Source organism: Anoplopoma fimbria, chromosome 14 (assembly GCF_027596085.1).
Source record: "Anoplopoma fimbria isolate UVic2021 breed Golden Eagle Sablefish chromosome 14, Afim_UVic_2022, whole genome shotgun sequence".
NCBI lineage: Eukaryota > Metazoa > Chordata > Actinopteri > Perciformes > Anoplopomatidae > Anoplopoma > Anoplopoma fimbria.
Genome location: NC_072462.1, coordinates 8,652,630 through 8,673,844, shown reverse-complemented (window position 1 = coordinate 8,673,844; position 21,215 = coordinate 8,652,630). Strand labels below are relative to the sequence as shown.

The 21,215-nt window shown below is 41.2% G+C and overlaps 1 protein-coding gene across 1 annotated transcript in view; it reads left to right on the top strand.

The window, feature by feature from the left end:
* Positions 1–20,010, top strand: part of LOC129102468 (leukemia inhibitory factor receptor-like) — a 28,832-nt gene extending 8,822 nt beyond the window's left edge. The window contains exons 8-17 of the mRNA XM_054612631.1: positions 1,738–1,891; positions 1,990–2,051; positions 7,808–8,030; positions 13,457–13,636; positions 13,719–13,820; positions 13,930–14,091; positions 14,787–14,915; positions 15,072–15,165; positions 15,295–15,346; positions 17,843–20,010. Coding sequence (XP_054468606.1) covers positions 1,738–1,891; positions 1,990–2,051; positions 7,808–8,030; positions 13,457–13,636; positions 13,719–13,820; positions 13,930–14,091; positions 14,787–14,915; positions 15,072–15,165; positions 15,295–15,346; positions 17,843–18,349 — 1,665 coding nt within the window. The 3' untranslated portion in view covers positions 18,350–20,010. The remainder of the gene's footprint in view (positions 1–1,737; positions 1,892–1,989; positions 2,052–7,807; positions 8,031–13,456; positions 13,637–13,718; positions 13,821–13,929; positions 14,092–14,786; positions 14,916–15,071; positions 15,166–15,294; positions 15,347–17,842) is intronic.
* Positions 20,011–21,215: the final 1,205 nt, after the last annotated feature.

Below are 21,215 nucleotides of genomic sequence, written 5' to 3'. Positions count from 1 at the left end.
TACAAGACAAAGAAGACCATGTGACAGTGGCAACAATTAATTTGTATTTATTAAGCAACAATATAAATATAACACAAACAAGTTCTTAAAATACAATTTTGTTTTACTCAGTTCCTCACCATTTAAACTGTGTATTTTGTGAAATGGCCTTAAAACTCACTTTAACGTTTTTTTAACGTTGGGCTACAGTGACAGCCTATAAAAACAGTCGCCAACATTAACTTAAACACATGTTTTTGTTTACTGTTGGTCCATGCTGCAGTACGCTAAAAGCTAGCATGCTAATGCTATAAGCTAACGCTACGAGCTAGCAGCCTTGCCTGCATCGTGAGCAGCATAATATTATACTAATGGTGCTAATTTCGCTTTGTATAATAGTAATCCAGTAGTTCAAGTACTTACAAAGTACATAGATCGTGTGAAACCTCACGTTTATTCCGTCAGCTCGTTCACTTCCCTCTACAAGTCCGATGCTGAGTCTCCCGACCGCTTCTACTTTCAAAGTTGTAGATGCAGTCTGAACCTAAGTTCCTGCTCATGCGTATTCCAGCAATAAGCACTCGTATTTTACATGAATGTACAGACAGAATGTACACTGCTCCGTTACGATTTCCTGTGAGCATCTTGTTGGCAACGCAACCTCTATAGTTCCATATTTATGCCTTTTTATGTGAAATGTGTTTGAATCACGTCGCCGTGTAGACCACATCTCACCGACTAGTGTAACATGACTTTGGAGAAAATAGGTTCACGGTAACAAATACCATCTCTCTTTCAACCTTCAACTGAACAAATCTTTAACAATTTCAAACAAGTTGGTGTACTGTGACATGTTGATGTTGTAAAATAGGTCTTAGAAGTTCAGACCAAATATCACCCAGTTTTCAAACAGAAATCAACGTTGAAATCCCGGAAGGTGCTCACTGGGTTCTTTGTATAATCCCCAGACATGTAAGTCGTGCTTTTAACAGTGAACTTTTTGTGATAGTCATGTGATCATATGCGGCAAGTTAGAAAAATATAGTGGTGAACGACCAAAGCACTGGGACCACTTGCGGGGCCTTTGCGAACCATGCGCAAGCCATGATTACAGCAGTTTCTGGTGCCCCCTCGCGCCGGCTTCACTAGGACAATAATTAACTAAGCTTTAGTGACCTAGGGTTGCTGATAGCATTTCTGATAGAAGTTTTAAGTTAAGATTTTGTCAATGCTGTTGTTATCACATTTTATTTGATCATCTTTCCATCGACTTTCACTACATATTATTAATAAATACCTCACTCAAACTACACACACACATAATCTATCTTCTGTGTTGCATTAGAGCCCAACAATTAACATAAATACAGAGGAGTCTGTCAGCTGGTACACCTCAAAATTCATTCCACCTCAAGGCTAAATTGTCGGTAATTTAAGGGCTAATCCCCCTTACTTTAATCAGCAAGCAAGACACAGGGTCTTGAGGAGTTGTTATTTGTGGACAAATAGTCTAAACTGTACACCCACTGCACTGCTACCTTCACAGCTATAATGTTACTGCTAACTTCCCTCACACACGCTCGCTTGCTCTCCCTCCCTGCTGGTAATCAAACCCAGTTTAAATTCAAATTTTCAAATGATAATACTAACCGTCAGGAATTTTACCATGGTTTATTGTTAAAACCTGTAACACTTCTAGTAAGATCCTTTTCTGAACAACACTTACATCATCATTTTTGTCCATCTTGTGGAACCCAGGTTGAAAACATTGGAGTTGGTATTACGTTTTCAGTTTTGAATGACTTGATACCAAATTGGACATATAATGTGACTGTACGATGTGGAACAACGCAACATTTCTGGAAATGGAGTGACTGGAGCACAAGTGTCAACTTTCAAACAAAGGGTGATGGTAAGTAATGCAAAAAATAAAAACGTTCAAACTTTTAATAACTCATAGAAGCAATTTAACAAATACTGTTACCATTTTCTGTTTTTTATGTCTCACAGTTCCAGATGCTCTTGATGTGTGGATGCAGATGAAGGAAAAACTAATTATAATCATCTGGAAAGTAAGTCAGATGAGTGAGCACCACTTTATAGCTAAAATATTTATTGGCTCAGTAGTAGAGTGGGTCATCTTTTAATCAGAGGATCTGCAGTACAATCCCTGGTTCTGCTAGTCCATGTCAATGTGTCCTTGGGCAAGAAACTTAACCCGAAATTGCTCCTGTAGGCTGTGCCATCAGTGCATGAATGGGTATAATTGGTAAGTTAGTTTTGATGGGAAGACAAGACTACAAAAGCGCTATACAAGTACAAGCCCATTTACCTTTTAGGCAGGTTAGCTAAAGTACTGGCGCTGGTTGCACAGAGCACCTTTCGTTTTTGCTTTCGGTATGACACTTAGGATTAGTCTCTTCTTAGCTGAGGGACTTTCTTAGGGTGTTGGACAGAGACCCTTGAAATGTTTCCTCGGCTAAGGACAAACTTTAAAACATTTACTGCATTGAAAGAGATATTACAGAGTAAAATATTACAGTTTCCACAGAGACCGTTATACTGCCAGGCCATTGTGCAACTACATTGGTAATTTTATTTTCATGATTACAGACAAACTGGATATTTATTGAAAGTTGATTTTTTTTCTGTTAAGAAATTGATCTTCATATAGTAAGGGCTCATAAATCCTGACGTTTGAAACTTGTTGAATGAATAGGCCCACAGCTGACCTGTTGACCGTGACATGAAATTACTGACTTGCAGAGGTGGTAAAGTAACTTTTGTAAAAAAAGTACTCAAGTAGCAATAAAAGTAGTGATCAAAATAACTATTTGAGTAAGAGTACATAAGTATTCACTTAAAAAAAAAACTATTAGCGAGAATCTGACGCCTTTTTCTGCTCAAGAGAAGGAATCGGATCAACTGCCAAAATAAAGCCACATGCAGCAGCAAGCGAGTCCCTACAGTCAGTTTAATTCTATCCCAAGAAAGTCCGAGACCAGTCAAAAACTTGTTTCAGAATAATATAATATGTATGCAGCCTGTCAGTTTGCACAGTACAGTCAAATGTCTTGGCGTTTTGGGGACATTTCTTAACAGCTTTATTATAAAAGTTAAAAATGTTGAAGTTAATGATTTATGGCCAAATTTGAACCAGGGCCCTGTTTCAGGAAGCAGGTTTAATGAATATTTTTGGTTAGTTAACACTGTGATGAGGGAAACTCTTGGTTTTCAGTTCCAGAAAGATGTATAACTAAAACTCTGGGTCTGTTACCATGGTAACTGACTCTGTGAACCTAACTTGCTCGCTGGTAGGTGTTCTTAATGAAGCCAACGTTTCCCTCTGTCCCCTCCATTTTACAAAGCCAGACACTGCTTTATTCATTCAGTCAGTATCAAAGGGCATCTCGAAGGCTTACTGTAGCTGTGTCCCAATCCAGCAGCTGCAGCCTTCGGAGGACCCAGCCTGGACCGAGCGGTCCCCGAAATGAGACGGTCTGGTCCCCAAATTATTTCCTGTTTGCGTGACCAGCTTTTCGCGCCCCCACCCCTTTGCCTCTCCCGTCTCCTAGCAACCAGCTGTGGTCGTCATAAAAGTGGTAAAGCTAAGTTAAAAAATGTAAATGGACGAGTTGCTACAAATAGCGCAGCGGCTCTCGGTAGCGTCAGCTGGTTAGTTAATAGTCTCACGTAACTTAACCGATCAATTTAACGTGTGATCTGATCAGGTCCCTTGTTTTTAGTTTTAACACTTGTATCTGTAAATATTCACGTGAGTTAAAACCCAATAATTACATTTAAATGTGAATTCTCCCGTTGCTGGTCCACTAGTCGCCATGTCATTACAAAATAATAAAAAAATCAACTTCACCAGCACGCAATGAATCTTGGGATATGTTGGGCTGTGAAGGATCCATCAGTTATATCCTCCAAATCTGGGGAAAGTAGGCTGCATTTGTCGGCCGCATTAGAAGGAGTCGTTGAAATGGGAAAGCCTCATCGCGGCCGCTGTGATGCAATCGGTCTACAAATACACCCTCCGAAGGATGCAGCCGCTGGATTGGGACACAGCTACTATGTCAGAATGTAAATCCCCATTGGTATTAGTTTACTGATTAAGATTACTGCTTTTATGCGTTGTCAGTCATTTCTTCAAGAGTGTTTTTTTGCCTTCACCTTTAAATAATACACAGAGTCAAGTAATCTCTGTATGTCCTTCCCTCTGCCAGTTGATATACTTTTTATAAAATATAAAATGCTGTGACTGTGTGCACATAGTTGATGTCAGCTGTCACTGATTACACAAAATCCTTATAATATTGGAGATTATGTTAATATTTCTGTGTGAGCAGGATTGTGATGCAGCTGAAGGATGTAGTTTGAAAGTGAGGTTTTTAGATAGGCTGCATATGGTGAACATGTTTTAACAGCATTGCAGTAACTGAACAAATAATTTTAAAATATTACGGAGGCTACAGCCTAATACACAGTAAATTTCCATAACGTTATTATAGTCTGGTAAATGATGAATTAATCGACATTACCGAATAAAACTTAATTGCATTATCTTATTGAAACTTTTACCCTCTCAAACTCAGGCTCTCGTTTAAAGATAAATGTGCACAGTCCGTAGATAGTTTACATGCATTAATATCTCTAAATCCACTGGATCAAAATTGAGGTTCTGCCTTGTGTTTCCCTGATGCCATGGTAAATCCTGGAATCTGAGCTCCATTACGATGTTTTTTTCATTCACCAATCATGAGCTTAACTCAAAGTGAACAAATTCAGAGTTGATAGAACAAACTCTGATCAGCTGTCCTGGAACTTAAAGCTCAGAGTTTCCCATCGCAGGGTTAGTCTCGTGGTTTTTAAACCTGATTTCTGAATCAGGGCCCAGGAACCGATGTCCTCCCCTGTGGTTTCAGAACGGATTTATTTACATTATATTACATTACAGTCATTTAGCAGACGCTTTTATCCAAAGCGACTTACAATAAGTGTATTCAACATAGGTATTCAAGAGAACTACTAGTCACCAGAAGTCATAAATGCATCTCCTTTCTTAAACAAGCATCTAAAAGCATAAACCAGAGCAAAAGTATAGTGCAGAAGCAAATTACTACGAATACAATAAGTGCAACAAACTAATATGAATACAATAAGTGCAACAAACTAATACGAATGCAATAAGTGCTAAGAGGAAGGCTCAGGGTAGTACTTCTTGAAGAGGTGAGTTTTCAGCCTGCGCCGAAAGATGGGCAGCGACTCTGCTGTCCTGACGTCAGTGGGGAGTTCATTCCACCACTGTGGGGCCAGGACAGAAAAAAGCTGTGACCGGGTGGATCGGCCGCAGGGACCTCTGAGTGACGGGGCAACCAATCGCCCCAAGGTAGCAGAGCGAAGTGGTCGGGCGGGGGTGTAGGGCTTGACCATGGCCTGGAGATAGGAAGGAGCTGTTCCTTTCACTGCCCTGTAGGCTAGCACCAGAGTCTTAAACTGGATGTGAGCTCTTACAGGGAGCCAGTGTAGAGAACGGAGAAAGGAAGTTGTGTGGGAGAACTTGGGGCAATTGAACACCAGACGAGCTGCAGCTTTCTGGACAAGCGAGTGAGTTGCAGTAGTCCAGGCGGGAGATGACCAGAGCCTGGATGAGCACCTGCGCCGTCTCGTCAGTGAGGAAGGGGCGGATCCTCCTGATGTTGTAGAGGAGGAATCTGCAGGAGCGTGTGACTGATGCAATGTTTGCTGAGAACGACAGTTGGTCGTCCAGGGTCACACCCAGATTCCTCGCAGTCCGAGTTGGCGTCACCACGGTATCATCAATGGTGATGGACAGGTCTCGGTGCGGGCAACCCTTCCCCGGGAGGAACAGTAGTTCGGTTTTGTCCAGGTTGAGCTTCAGGTGGTGTGTCGCCATCCACGTCGAGATGTCAGCCAAGCACGCAGCAATGCGTGCCCCCACTTGAGTGTCACCAGGGGGAAATGACAAGACCAGCTGGGTGTCATCGGCATAACAATGATAAGAGAAGTCATGCGAGCGAATAACAGAACTCAGAGATGTTGTGTAGAGCGAGAAGAGAAGAGAAGGTGTCCCAGAACTAAACCTTGTCTCATGTCTGTTGTGCCATATCCGTTTTTGCATTTGTAGCACCAGCCAGTGGTCAATTTGAAAGAAGTTTTCAGGTTAGGTTTCACCTACGCTGGACATATCCTGAAAGTTTTGGGATGATTGGACAAAGAATATTTGATTTATAGTCTGATTTGTGTTATTCTACGCTCCCTTTTCTTGCATTTGATGTGTGTTGGATTTTCATGAATCTTTGAGGGTATGTTTCAGTCACTTTTTTAGACATGGTGTGCAAGTGTTTCTGTGATTGGCAAAAAGGTTGCTGACATTGCTGGCAGTTTATATGCAGAGCAACTTTGGAAGTTATTGGAATATCTAGTGGATGGATAGTATAGTCAGAGTGTAGAGCACATTCAGCTGGACATCTAAAAGTGTCTTGCCTTAGGACACATTGACATGGACTAGCAAAGCCAGGGATCGAACCACTGATCTTCTGATTGCAGGACGATCCGCTCTATCACTAAGACAAAGTCATTAGAACCCTAATAAGGATAATAAAAATAACAAACCCTATTTTATTTGGTGTGGATACAAATGGTCTTCCCCAGGTAAAGGTAAAGAAGTGAACATACACTTGTATTTATTTGTGATGAAATGTTTGTGATGACAAGTCATCTCCTGATTAGATAATCTGCTAGTTAGGAGATAATGCTGTGATGTTTTATCATTAATTGCCTATTAAATACAGTGTATTCACTTCTTCACTCAGAGGAAGACCATCTGCATTTGAAACATTATAACAGTCATGGCCACATGAAAAAAAAAAGCAGTCTTTTTTTAGCGTACTAATTTGGTCTATACTTTTCTGTCTCTTTTCATTATGCTACACCAAGCATATTGTTACAGTAAATGCATACTACACTTACCCTGTTGGCTTGAATATTTACATTACTACAGAAAGCAGGAGTATTAGTTGTAGTTTTGAAGCATGATATACTGTGTGTATATGTTATTAAACCTAACATTAACACAACAAACAAATGTATTGCTTCCTGTTAGCTCAGTGTCAGCACCGTGCTCTGATGGATTGACTTTAGAGCAGCCTTCAGAACTGGAGCCAGCTGCACTCCATGCTTTTTTATTTAATTTATAAATATTAGTTGCCAGCGCTATTTGAAAGCCATTATGGTAATGTTACTCCTGCTTCAACTTCAGCCGTGCAGCTTTCCAGTCATGTGGCGACGTGGATGCGGTATAACAGAGCAGACCACCTCAGTGTGTTACTCAGACAATATAAGGGTATTCTTTTGTGAGATTTAAAAATGAAAGCCCTTAAAAACCTCATATAGGAGCTAACTTCCCTCTAAATTCAGATAATAACTAAAAGGAAACTGCCCATTAACACATACTAAATTCTCCTCAGAATGAAATTCAGAATGAAATTTTGAGTCGCATTTCACGCACCTCCCCTCCGGCAGTGTTTTGTGCAACTGGCCCTGATGTTACCTTTCTGACTCACTTGATGTAGACTGTGGGTGGTAGCTTGCCACTTGCTGTCTATTTTGCAAGGGCACCATCGCTGCATCATAGGTTAAGCACCCCCTAAGACGATTGTGATGGGTTTAAAGACAAACAAACAAGCCAGAGAGTTGTTTCCCCTTTTGAAGCATGGTAATGTGTGGAACTAGACCTCTCTTTGGTGCTGACACAGCACTGTGGAGATAGGTCTGGCAAATTGAGACTACCTCTCTGCAGATACCATTCGCCAACCAGAGTCATGGACACATCAGAGACTATGAAGTGGCCTGGACAAAGACCGCAGAAAGAGAACAACAAAATAGAGCCAAAGTGACTCCCAACAACAACAGTCTTGCTCTGAGTCTGGACACCTCTGAAGAGTATATGGTCACAGTTACAGCAAGGAATATAAACGGCAGCTCATTCCCATCAACCATCACCATCCCAAGCCTCAACCCAGGTATGGAGCTTACACATACTACAGTTAGGGAAGAAATATGCTTTGAACCGTGAAAAAATTGATTTTGGAACATTTCAGGCAGCACAAAAAATGATACACCTAAACCTGACTCTTATCCTGCCCTAAGGATACTATGCGTTACATTAATATAACATCCCCACGGCTAACTTGACACGTGGCATAGATGCAAATCTTTGCATTATTCTTTTTTCTGCATTTCACATATTTTTTATACATTGAATACTGTGAACATTTGTGCATTTTTTGGTCAATATTGGTGTGTTTCACATAACACGTGTTTCATGTAAATTCTATTTTATATAAATAATTAATAATCAAGCATTCATTTGTGTTTCTGGCTACCCAGCAAATGTAAATCTAATTTTCACTCAACTTTTTGCTTTGACTTGGTCCATATCTGGCACCAGCCAGTCTAAAATTGGGTCTGTGTGCTTTTTGCTGCTGTGCATTGATAGTTGATGAGAGTGAATCAAAACAGTAAGTGGACTTGCTGTTCTAGTTAACAACAGATGATGCAATCCTAGTCACATTACGATAAAGGGACATGGGACTCTGACCTTATTATTTCCCCAGGGAATTTTTATATGCCATTGTAGTGGCAGTTTAGAATCCCCCTGTGCCACCCGACGTCAGCTTGTAACGCCATTCACTCCGCCATAGCTCAGCTCCAGACTCAACACCCGAGTGCCTTCATAACTATCTTGGATGACTTCAACTGTGTCACCTTGAAAACAACCCTGCCAAACTTATTCTGTGAGCTGTCCAACTAGAGAGGAGAGGAACCCGGGAGGCTTAAGAGAGGTCAAGGACGAAGCTGTAGCACAAACAACCTGAGAGCAGTCTGGAGTGGCATGAAAACCATCACTGGTTTCAGGCCAACTGACAGCAGTGGACGGCAGTTTGGCCAACAAACTTAATCTGTTCTGTGATAGATTTGAAACACTGGACACTGCCAAAAAATAAACTTGTCAGCCCTGACTTGGAGTTTAGAATGCAATCTTCTACATGCAAACTGTGTCTTCGTCCACCTTGACAAGCCAGCGAACACTCTGAGGGTCTCGCTTTTTGACTTCTCCAGTGCTTTCAACACCATCCGGCCAGGTCCACCGGATGAGAGGTGATGCAGGTGAATGACCCTCATTTCCTGGATTGTCAACTACCAGACTGGAAGACCACAATGCATGCGCTTGCCACACTACGTGTAACTGTTCAGAAACACTGGAGCTCTGGGGGGAAGGTCGTTTCTCCCTTCCTCTGCCCCACTAATTTTCAACTATCACACAGTCCTGTCATCTTCAGAAGTTTTCTGATGACTGCTATAGTTTGATGTATCAGTAAAAGTGAGGAAAACTAGTACGGGGCTGTGGTGGGGGACTTTGTGTAAGAAGAACAATCTGCATCTCAACTTGAGGAAGACAAAGAAGCTGATTGTGGATCTGAGTAGGGCCGACGCATTAGTGACCCCTGTATCCATCCAGGGGGTCAATTGGGACATTGTGGAGGACTGCAAGTACTTTGGAGTTCACATTGACAATAAACTGGACAGGGCTAAGAACACTGAAGCTCTCTACAAGAAGGGCCCAGAACCTTTTCTATTTACTGAGGAGGCTGATATCCCTCAAAAATGCCAGACAATGATTTGAGCCACAGGTTGAGGGTAGCGTATAGGAACAGACTCAACTCACTGATCCGCAAGGTGACAGAGAGAAGGATGCTGTCCAAGCTACGTGTCACCTTGGACAATGTCTCAAACCCACTCCATAATGAGCTGATTCGAACAAATGGGCAGATTCAGTGCTTCACAAATCCACCAAGATGCACCACAGCAGGTCATTGTGCCATAATGAATAAACTTTACAATAACTTGCACAATAATTAAACTGTGCTATGCTTCCATTAAGGGCGGCTGTGGCTCAGGGATAGAGTGATTGTCCTCCAGTCCATGTTGTGCAAGTCACCTGACAACAAATTGCTCCTGTAAGCTTCAAGTTGTGTGAAAGTTGCTTGAACGTTAGGTAGTCCTGATGGGCAGGCCATTAGTCTATTAATGAGTGTGGGTGAATGATATGTAGTGACTTGTACCAAATTACATGTAGTGTAGAAGAGCTTTGAATGGTCAGAAGACTATATATACAAATGCATTTATAGTGTACATTTATTTACTTGGTAGTGATGTCGGCTTGGGCCCATGACACATGATCTGGGGAGACGTGGGCTCCAGCTGCCAACAAAGGAAATGAGGAGACGTTGTCTCGGGCTCCCGACACAGGAACTAGGGAGACGTCGCCCCGGGTCCTATACACAGGAACTGGGAAGACGTTGACTTGGGCCCCAAACACAAAAACTGGAGAGATGTCTGCAATGCTGTTAAGCAGAGTCTGGGTTGATGGGCAGCTTGGGCGATTGACTTCTACTTTTCCCATGTCTCCTTCTTGGGGGTCAACTGTGGCTCAGTGGTAGAGCAGGGTTGTCCTTCAATCAGAAAATCAGCTATTCCATGTCGATGTGTACTAAAAGCGCTATACAAGCCGACCAGCTCATGGCTAGCTAACTAGAAACTATGAAACCCTCCAAATGTCAGGAAAGATCTCATGAATGGGTTAGGCTATGGCAGGCTGAGAAGCAGGCTGGAGACTAGCCGTCTGGAAACTAGCAGGCTGGTGGCTTGCTTATTAAGGGCTAGCTGGCTGGGGTATGGCTTACTGAGGGCTAGCAGGCTGGAAGATAGCTAACTGCAAGCTATGCTTGGAATCAGGGGTGTTGAGAAAGACCTTAGCCCAGCTAGGTAAAGAACTCCCCAGCCATGCCATAGATGACGCCTCCCTACGTGTCAACCTCAGAGCAGCCTCTTGGTATTACCTACTTGCGGCTATCTTCCATTCCCCGTACAAGCAGAGAAGGGAATAATTCAGTTCATAAATTCGCTCCTTTAACAAACCATCTGCTGGGTCCATGTGGGTCGGTTTGTACCGTCATTGGCTGGTAAACGGACAGCAAGGGATGGACTCAAATACAGACGGACACAGGGAACTGAGGGATTTTAAACTGTGTTTTTAAGAAAGAAAAGTCCAAAACAAAACCTAGGGGGCAGTTGAGTCCAAAATTGATTAACTAGAAATCCCAGAAAAACTGAATGGGTAAAACAACACATAACAGGATCAGGTAAATCAGACAACTGCACGAGGGATACAATCAGGGAACACAGCAGATGAACAGACAACAAATAGATAAAAGACAGAACTGTAAATACACAAGAAAGTAATCGGACAACAAGACAGGTGTGCAGACACGAGGGCAGGCAAAAAGCTGATAGGTGGAATAAACACAAGGGAACAGAGCAAGGCGGGCGAGACCAATCCAACACAGGTGATACACAGAAAAATGGAGGGAAAACCACAAAGACAAGAAGTCAAACAAACACAGGACACAAGAAGGACAAGACAGTGAAATGAAAGCAGTTAAAGAACAAAGCCCACCGAGCCTGGTGGGAATTTAACCTTTTGGCGGTGCGTATAAATTCTAGGTTTTTATGATCAGTACGGACCACAAATGGAAGATCGGCCTCCTCGAGCCAGTGTCTCCACTCTTCTAATGCCATCTTGACCGCCAGTAGCTCCCGGTTTCCTATGACATAATTCCTCTCTGCAGATGACAGTTTCTGGGTGAAGAAGGCGCAAGGGTGGACCTTCTGATCCTCTGCTAAGTGTTGGGAAAGGACAGCCCCCACTCCTGTGTCTAAAGCGTCCACCTCCACGACAAACTGCCTGGACGGATCAGGGAGAGAGAGAATGGGGGCAGAGGTGAAGCGTTGCTTGAGCTCCTGTAACGCTGCCTCAGCAGGGCAGATCAGGAGTAGGGAATCTTAGATGAGGTAAGGGCTGTAAGAGTGGCCACCACGGAACTGTAATTCCGGATAAAGCATCTGTAGAAGTTAACAAATCCTAGGAATCGCTGCAGAGGTTTGGGAGATGTGGGCTGAGGCCATTCTGTGATTGCTGGGTTCATTTCGATGCTTCCTCTTCTGAGCACAAACCCCAAAAAGGAAACTTCCGGGACATGAAATTCACACTTCTCAGCCTTCACAAAAAGATGGTACTCCAGGAGTCTCTGTAGGGCCCCCCCTCACTTGACTCGTGCTCCTGCAAAGATCAAGCAAGACTAAGATATCGTCGAGGTAAACGAAGACAAAAAAAATTCAGCTTATCCCTGAGTACATTGTTCACAAGGGCTTGGAAGACTGCTGTTAGTTACCCCGTAGGGCATGACCAAGAATTTGTAATGGCCACCAGGGATGTTAAACGCAATCTTCCATTCATCCCCCTCCCGATTGCTGGCCAAATGATAAGCATTTTCTAAGGTCCAGTTTGGTAAAAATAGTTCCACCTTGGAGCAGTTCAAAAGCGGATGAGACGAGTGGGAGGGGGTACCTGTTTTTCACCGTGATGTCGTTAAGTCCTCGATGCAGGGATGCAGGGTCTAACCCTTCTTGTCCACAAAAAAGAACACTGCTCCTGCAGGGGATGAAGAGGACAAATAATAGTAACAGTCAGTAACCTGACATGCTGAGATGCACCGGAGTATTTTGCTGAGTGACTGAGGCAAGGAGGTGGCCGTCAAGTGTTCTGGCCTGAATGGGGGACTCCAGGAGGTTCTGCGGGATGTAGAATTGTTGAGCCAACTGGTAATCCAGAAAGTTGGCATCTGCCCAAGAGTCGAAGAAGACTGACACAACGTGTGTGTGTCCATTTAGGAGGAACTGTGCATGGACTACTGGTCGTGAGAGCTTTTCAGGGATTGAGCCTGGCCCACCAGCGCCCTCAAGAATACTGGTGAGCCTTTTTCTTTTACTGGCCAGGAAGGGATGAAGTGTCCCTGTTGGCCATAGTACATGCAGCGATTCTCCATGTGACACTGACGGCGATCCTCCAGGGAGAGCCGGGTCCTTCCTAGCTCAGGCGCAAGGAAAGTAGCTGTTTGGCTGACTCTGTGGTGACAGAAGAGCGGACATGTGCATGGAAAACTGTGGACTGGAATCTCTCCCTCTTTTTACCCTCTCATGCGGTTATCAATACGTCAGTTCAATAAGGGCATCTAGCTTACTCGGTAATTCTCAAGCAGCTAGTTCATCCTTATTTTTATCAGGCAAGCCATGGTAAAAGGCGTCATACAGAGAGGACGAGTTCCACTTATTTAAGTGGCCATAGTCCGGAATTCAATGGCTTGGAGACTCCTTAATTCCTCCTTCACCCTCCACATATGAGATAGATTTTTTGTCAATCAATGACATATACGGAATTACATGATTGCTTTTAAGATATTGTTATCTACTCTGCGACAGTAATTGCCTATTAATTGAAGCTATATGTTTATTTCAAATCTAACTTTCAAGGCGTCTTCATTTTCAGACATAAATAGAGTGAACACTTCTTGGTTCATTGGCAGCGTTGGTGGCTTCAACCTTTCCTGGTCTGCCAGTCCCAAAGCCAGCTGTGGCTACATAGTCGACTGGTGTCCTACCCTAGGACAATGCATTGTGGAGTGGAAGAAAGTGCATCCCAATGAGACTCAAACCAGTATATTTTCAAGTAAGCTGCCCACAAAACAGTTACAATGTAATATTAAATTTCCTTGTGCTACAAAACATGACTCGTTATTCCTTCATCCAAGAAAACTTCAAAGAAGGACTGCGATACTCATTGTCAGTATATACCTGCACCCAGGGACCTCCAGTGCTACAAGAGAGAAGAGAGGGATATGTCAGCGAGAAAAGTAATATTGATTTGTTTGACTTTTCTGTGAAGATTCGTGGCTTTATAAATATGTCAGTACCATAAAATGTCCTTTGTCCAGCTGCGTTTCACCCATTTTGCTTTCTTAGGAATACAAGACGGCCTGTTTAAATCGTTGAAGGGGAAACAGCACAATTCAGATTTTGAAGTATCCTGGGACCCTATATCTCTAAGAGAGCAGACTGCTTTTATCCATGGCTATGTCCTGTATTGTTTGGACAATAACAATGTAATCATCAATTTCAGCACAGGTATTCTGACAACCCCCTATTTTCTGATTATCCCTAGAGAACCAGGGTTACATACAGGACCCATTACACATTCTCAATCTGTAGATACATTGCATGTCAGTATACACCTTTACAAAGCTTAACTTCAATGTTGTTACCATTGGGCAAACACTAAACCTGATTTCCCCCATTAGACATTTACAAGCAGTATATTTAAGCAATAGCTCACGACAGGTCTTGGTATGTTTTAATTATATCACAGGTAAGAACCAATGTTAGGCCCTACACAAAGCCTATAATGTAGTTGTAAGCAGGTGTAGTAGATGTAGTCCTATCCTTTCAGAACCCATAAGTGGAGGCTGCTTTAAAAACAGATGTTGAATGAGAATACAATAAAACAGTTATAATATCAAAATTGTCTACATAGGAGAAGTATGAGTAGTTGATAATGTACATTGATAAATACTTCAAATATCTTTATGTCTGCATACAAGTACATTATAATGTATTACAAACTAATTATTAAGTGTTTGTATACTGCTTATATAGTAAATGTTAAATAGTGGGACCTTCAGTAAAGGTTTACTTTCATATCTACACATACAATGCAGAGTTTCTGACTTAACTCATTGAAATGTACACCATAGTGTTAAATCGTGACCTTGATGGTTATCAGAACGTTTATCAATAATGACAATCTCTTTTGCTTGGTTTAGACGATCCTGAAGCCACGAGCCTGACGGCAAGAAACCTTAAAATCAGTTCCTACACATTCACAGTGAAGGCACTGACATCAGTTGGAGAATGTGGTGCAGCACTTATTACTGTTACCTTGAATTCACTGAGTATGTTGCTTCTTTCCCTTTTCAGATCACTATTTCTCCTTGTGTCGAAATTCATTTTCTTAAGTAGAACTATGGAAACACAATAAAATCAAGGATTTGTTACCTTATATGATTTACTCCTGTTCCTTATACGAGCTGTATGTCTTAACTCACCAGCTGATTACTTGATCAAGGCAGTCTTCATTTCCCTGGCCATTGTTTTTGGTCTCCTTTCCCTCATTACTACCCTTTGCTACAGACACTGGACAAGGTAAGCAATTGAACACACTCATTTTCTGTGCAATTTTCTCAATTGTTGCCTCTAATTGTTCCATTTCAATTACTACATGATGTTGCCATACCTGTGTGATTTATTTCCATGCATTCTTACATCCAACAGTATCAAACAGAGGGTCTATCCTCCAATCCCAAAGCCAGTGCTGATGTCCCCGGTAGGTCCTCACAACCATGTCTAAAAGGGGAACTAAACCAATTTCACAGAGTTTACTTGCCACTCAAGTGAAAGCTCCCTGCAGTGGCTCTAAAGGGAGACTTGATGTGGGCATTTAAAAGGCAGCAACGTTCTTATGATAGATGCCATTGAGTGGCATTATGGGAAGAGTGGTATCTAGTGTCTTTGGAGATTGTCCAATACTAAACACTTTCTTTGCTTGTGGAGCAGTTTGCTACAACTGGTCTTTACCTAAACTGGTCCTAACTGCTAAATTGGTCTTTTACAAGTACAGTCTTTGAAATAGACTTCACGTTGGCTTAACTATGCTCGGCTGTTAGCGATGCACGTTCATGTGAATGGGCATGCAAGTATGGACAAGGCCCAGCAGTTACTCTTGCTTGGATACATTTTTAACAGTCCTGCTGTTTTGCTAATCTGTAGCTTATCATTCATTATTTGCAACAATATTATAATGAAGAATAAAAGAAAAAGAAAGGGAAATCTCAGGTACATCGAGATACGAATATTAATGCTACAGTTAAATCTGGCACAAGAACATAATGCAGTGGTTCCAGTGGTGCATTCCTTCTGTAGGCTATTGAAAACCAAAACTAACTGAAAAACTACTGATCAGGAAGAAATCTCACCTTTATGTAGGTTATTGGCCACACAAATGTTTTTGACTTTACGACTGCTCGTGACTAGGTGTAAGATTTACACCCAGTCTTAGTGAGAGCAAAGCTTAAGCCTAGATGGTGCAACCGGCTTAACTATTAGGTCAGGCTTAGAACGCCAAGTTAAGACAAACTCAGTTTAAGACCAGGCGTAAATCCCATTGGTGCATCTGGCCCCTGATGCTTTGATTTTGGACTTTCTTTTTAGCCATGCTAGCGGTGTGGCTCTATGGATGGCAATGCAGAACTATGACATTCACATCGGTCCCATCTGTTATTTGTGTTACATAGTTTGATAACTTTTTGATCTTTTGATAACTTTTGACTGCAAAGTTTTTAAGATCATACTGACCGAATTTGAAGGCAATTAAATCTCTATAAGGAGTTTGTTAAAGTACGTCACCTTGAAATGGTCAAAAAACGTCATAAAATTCTAAATGGCCGACTTCCTGTTGGGTTTAGGGCATACGTCTAACTGGATTTTTTGTACGTCCCATCATGTTACATATACCTATCAAATTTCACGTGGATCCTTATCTGATCAATTTCATCAAAACTTATCGAAGACTTCTCGTTGCTTTTAGAAGATATGGACCATTGAACTTGATAGGGGTGTGGCTTCCTACATCAATACACACAACATAAATACCAAAAACCACGGAATTTGCAGCGTATGTCCACACAGCATCCTGTTAAATACCATGAAATTTTCATTCCATTCTACCACTAGGGGGCGATATACAGTAAATGGTCAATTTTCTGTTTTGAGGTTTGTACTTTAACGAATTCCTCCTAGAGATTTAACCCGATTGACTTTAAATTCGGTCAGTATGATCTTGAGACCTTTGCAGTCAAAAGTTATCAAAAGATCAAAGAGTTATCGAACTATGTATCTGTGGCGTTGCGTCAAAAAAACACCATTTGCAATGAAACAGGAAGTTGTTATAACTCGGCCGTACATTGTCTAATGTGCTCAAAATTTCTCATATTTCATGCCATCTTGACCTTGAAGACATCTTTCTGACAAATTAGAATCAACAGCACAACCTAGTGGCAACAGGAAGTTACATATTGTGTACTCTTACATCCTCCTCATCACATATTAATCAGATCCCTCTAAAGTTTTGTCAGCAAAGCCATAAGACCTTGATAATGCTTCATAGTGAAGATTGAAAGGATTTGTAAAACGGCGGCGACGTGGCGGCTCGGTGAGTTTCGATCCTTCGCCGTGAACTAATAACTGATGTAACTCAACTCCGCAAGGTCAGATCTTTTCCATATTTCACATGTTTGATGAGACTCCGGGCCTGAAGACATCTACAGTCCAATTTTTACTCATAATAATAGCGCCACCTACTGGTAACAGAAAGTTAATGTTCCTATACTTTGGCTTGCCACAATTAGTAGGTAAACCAGATCCACCTGAAAATGTTTCCACACAAAAGTAAGAAGTTCATAATGCCAGCCCACAAAGCATTTGTTGTTTAGTGAAACGCTGTTGCCGCGGCGACGCATTCTTCGCCATGAAAAATGAAAATGTTTTTGAGGGAATAGAAATACTTGGAACACAACCAAACTTGGCACACACGTTTAGAGTACTTCATTTAGTTACCATTCTTGAGCCCGCGTCTCGCTGGTACCCCGATGTGTGCGTAGTGCGAGGGCCTGATCATCGCTGCTTGCAGCTTTAATTTAATGTTAATATTCAGTGAAAATACATTTCAGTGCTTTGCTGCTTCATTGTTTCAGATATTATACACATTTTGAACCCCCAGCTGCCACCCATCTTTAAATTAATGTGAGGTCTTTTGTTTTTCAAGGGTGGTCATAGATGTCTTCCTCTTCACATGGAACAGTGTCATCACAGTGAAGCAGATTTTGTGGATGTTCTGGAGCTGCATTGTAGTGCAGGAGGACCAATGAACGAATATGCCAGCCCGGAGAACATGCCATTTGTTTTCGCACAAACTCCAAAGGTTTACCAAATCCAGCGCCTGAAAAAGTGCACCCCTCAACGCCTCACTTTACTCACTACAGCCATTCCATCTCAGTCAAGGTTACAATCTTCGTCATTCAGAAGTGTATTATCTAACTCGTCATACAACCTGATAATTCAGCCTGGGGATACGGAGTCCAACTCAGGTCCTGAGCTTCAGGAAGGATCATCCTTAGAGAGATGCTGCGGTGGATTCCAGCCTCAGATTCACACAGAAATATTCACTGAAAACCAGAGAGAAGAGGATGCAGAGAGCCCTATGTCCTGTGTCTCTACTTACATTTGGTTTGACAGTCAACGTCCAGACAGCTGCTGCATGCAGAGCCTGTAAGGAATGTTATGAGTAGGGTAGCAATAAAAAAAAAATGTAACATGAATTTAGTGAAACATTTTACAAGGTTATTTTTAGCATAGTTTTGACATTTAACCAAGCGCTATCATCAGGTCAAAATTTTAATTTGTCCAATACTTTTTATATAAGTTCTGAGTGCCTTCCTGTTCACAAAACAGAATATGAAACTTGATTTTTAAATTTCATTCGGAGCTCTATTATCTTACACATTCAAAACATTTAAGCATATTGAAATTTCCATACAATTCAACACAATTGTTAACACACATATCAAGTACATACACTCACTCACACACACCCACACATTCATGAGGTCGACATTCAACTTCTAAATCAACATTTAAATGCGGCGCATGCTCTTTTTTTACATGTCATAGCGCTGTTAAATCCAAATTTATTTGAAAAAGATTGATACGAACATTTTGGGAAATTATACATCATTTCCCAAAATGTCGGTTTCTTACCTAAACCTAGCTTTATGTTCTTATCTTAAGCCAAACCATGATGTTTTTCCTAAACCTAATAAAGTTGTTTTGTAGCCTCAACCTAACTTTTGTTTCTGAAGCATATTGTTGTTCCGACTGACAGAAAAAGAAAAGATAAACCAAAAGATACAATTTTGTGACTATTTCACAAACTGCTGTGAGACTGTGTTAGCCCTTCAGATGTTAGTAGACTGTTGGAGTTACTTCTCTAAGCAATCTACATGTTAAGTATCTAAAAGAAAAACACGTTCTCTTATCATCCACTATGACGTCGGAGGGTTTACATTGGAGATAGTTGACAGCCCTGTCTTGCATACAGCCGCTAAAGGGGGCCTTCATTGTGACAATTTGATGTTCTTTGTATTCATTTTAATATTTGGTTAGGGGTGCCAGCCAGGTCTTTTTCCTGGAATTTAAGATTGGTCAGTCACATTTTCTTTTTTGAGTTTGAGTCAAACCTTACAAAAGGAATGCACACAAATCGAAATATGCACCCTAAACATTAAATAACCATAATAACCAACCAGAAGAACAAAAACAGAACCATAATAGTCATATCTTTAAGACTTCACAAAAAAACATATTCCACAATTCATAAACAATTTTCCAACTCAAAATTCCACTATGGTTTTCCGTTACACTTTTGTTTAGATTTCTGTCCAAGTAAATTCGGACAAAAATAAGGTTTTCCTTGTTAAAAAGCAGAGTACAATTGTGTTCTCAAAATAAAAAATAACTCACAGAATAGGTCAGTCAGTCTGTAAATCCAGTCTGGGTTTTACTGCTGGTTTTGGGATGAACGTCTGGCTTCCCTATACAGCGGAGTAGAGTATATATTGAGCGATACAGAAAAATTAAGTTGAGTTTGATTGTCAGTGGCGGATCTATAAACAGATTGGAAGGGATTAAACAACCTTACTTTGTTTTTACTACTTGTATGAGTGTGCTGCTCTGACAAATCACGCTCCTGCTCTCTTTTCTCCTCTTTTGAATTAAACTTAATTAAAGATAAGGGAAACAAAATTGAATGGTGGTGCGAGTTGGGAATGAATCAGTTAGTAGATAGGTGTTTTTGGGGGGTGTACACACGTGATGGCGCAATAGGGAGTCAATTTAGGACTGGCAGACCGTGGGGCTAGCTATACACTGGCAGAAACCGTCTAGTTGTTGGACTTGCCGGATCTTGTTTCTATTTTTAAGAAACGCCCAGTGTTAGGGCTTCCCTCTGCTACACCTCGTTAACTTCTTCAAGTCTCAAAAGTAAGTTAATTTGCCCCTTGACTTAGGTCTTTTGGGTATACCATGACCTGGATGGCTGTGTGTTTTATTAGTTAATAAGCGTTTTTGGATTTTCTTTTGTTTCAAACTAATACAATTGTTAGTTAATTTGTATCATTATATCATGAACTGTGACTGCTGCCTCTTCAGTTTTTCTGCATTCTTCAGATTTTGGCAATTGCATAATAAAACTATCTTGACTGTAATGGTTTTGACGATGCAGTTAGGGTATTTATAAATAAAAACTACTGTATGTACCACAAAATAAAATGAGGAAAAACTCTCCTGTGTTCTTGAGGGTTATTGATCTCTCTCTTACAGTAAATATCAAATACAACACAAACCCTCTATGAAGCAAAATCCTAAATTCATGCCACTGTCATATAGCATGCAATGAAAATCCATTTGGTGCTTGAATTCAGTATAATTGTGTAATCGATGTGGAGTTACATGCAGTAGCCAGATGATAATGCCTATGAGTTCCAGAGTAATTTACTGTGTTTGTGGACAGTAGAGAACTATGTACTGTATATTCATTCAAAAATTAAAGTAATCAAAATATTGCTATGAAAATCACAGTTATGAAGTTACTAGAGAAAATCATAGTAACCAACAATGTATTGTAAAAGATAACAGTAACCAACTAGAAAAAAAAATGTATACAAAAAAGATGCAGTGTGAATGCTGACAGCTTAGTTACATTTCAAATTATTGCTGGAAATTGCTTTAAAATCTTTAAACCTAAAGGCATTGCAGAAGTCGGGAAAGCCCCATCCATGAGGTTACCACAAGGTATGTGGACATGTTGCATGCACCATTCTGCTACTGAACATCCTGCCAGCACTGAAATCCACTGCAGCACTGAAATAGTAAAGGCTGTTGTATATTTCACAAAAACTCTACCCCTATAAGTGTTGTGGGTTGCTCTGGTGCACATCAGTCACAGCCCTTTAAGAACCTCATGAAGCCCAAGTTCACTGGATATTGTTCTCATGGATACGGGCTAGCAATGTTGTAAGTGCACTGTGAAATACCTATCCCAAAATAAATAGGGGGCAGCTTTATCAATGTAAATGGGTTTA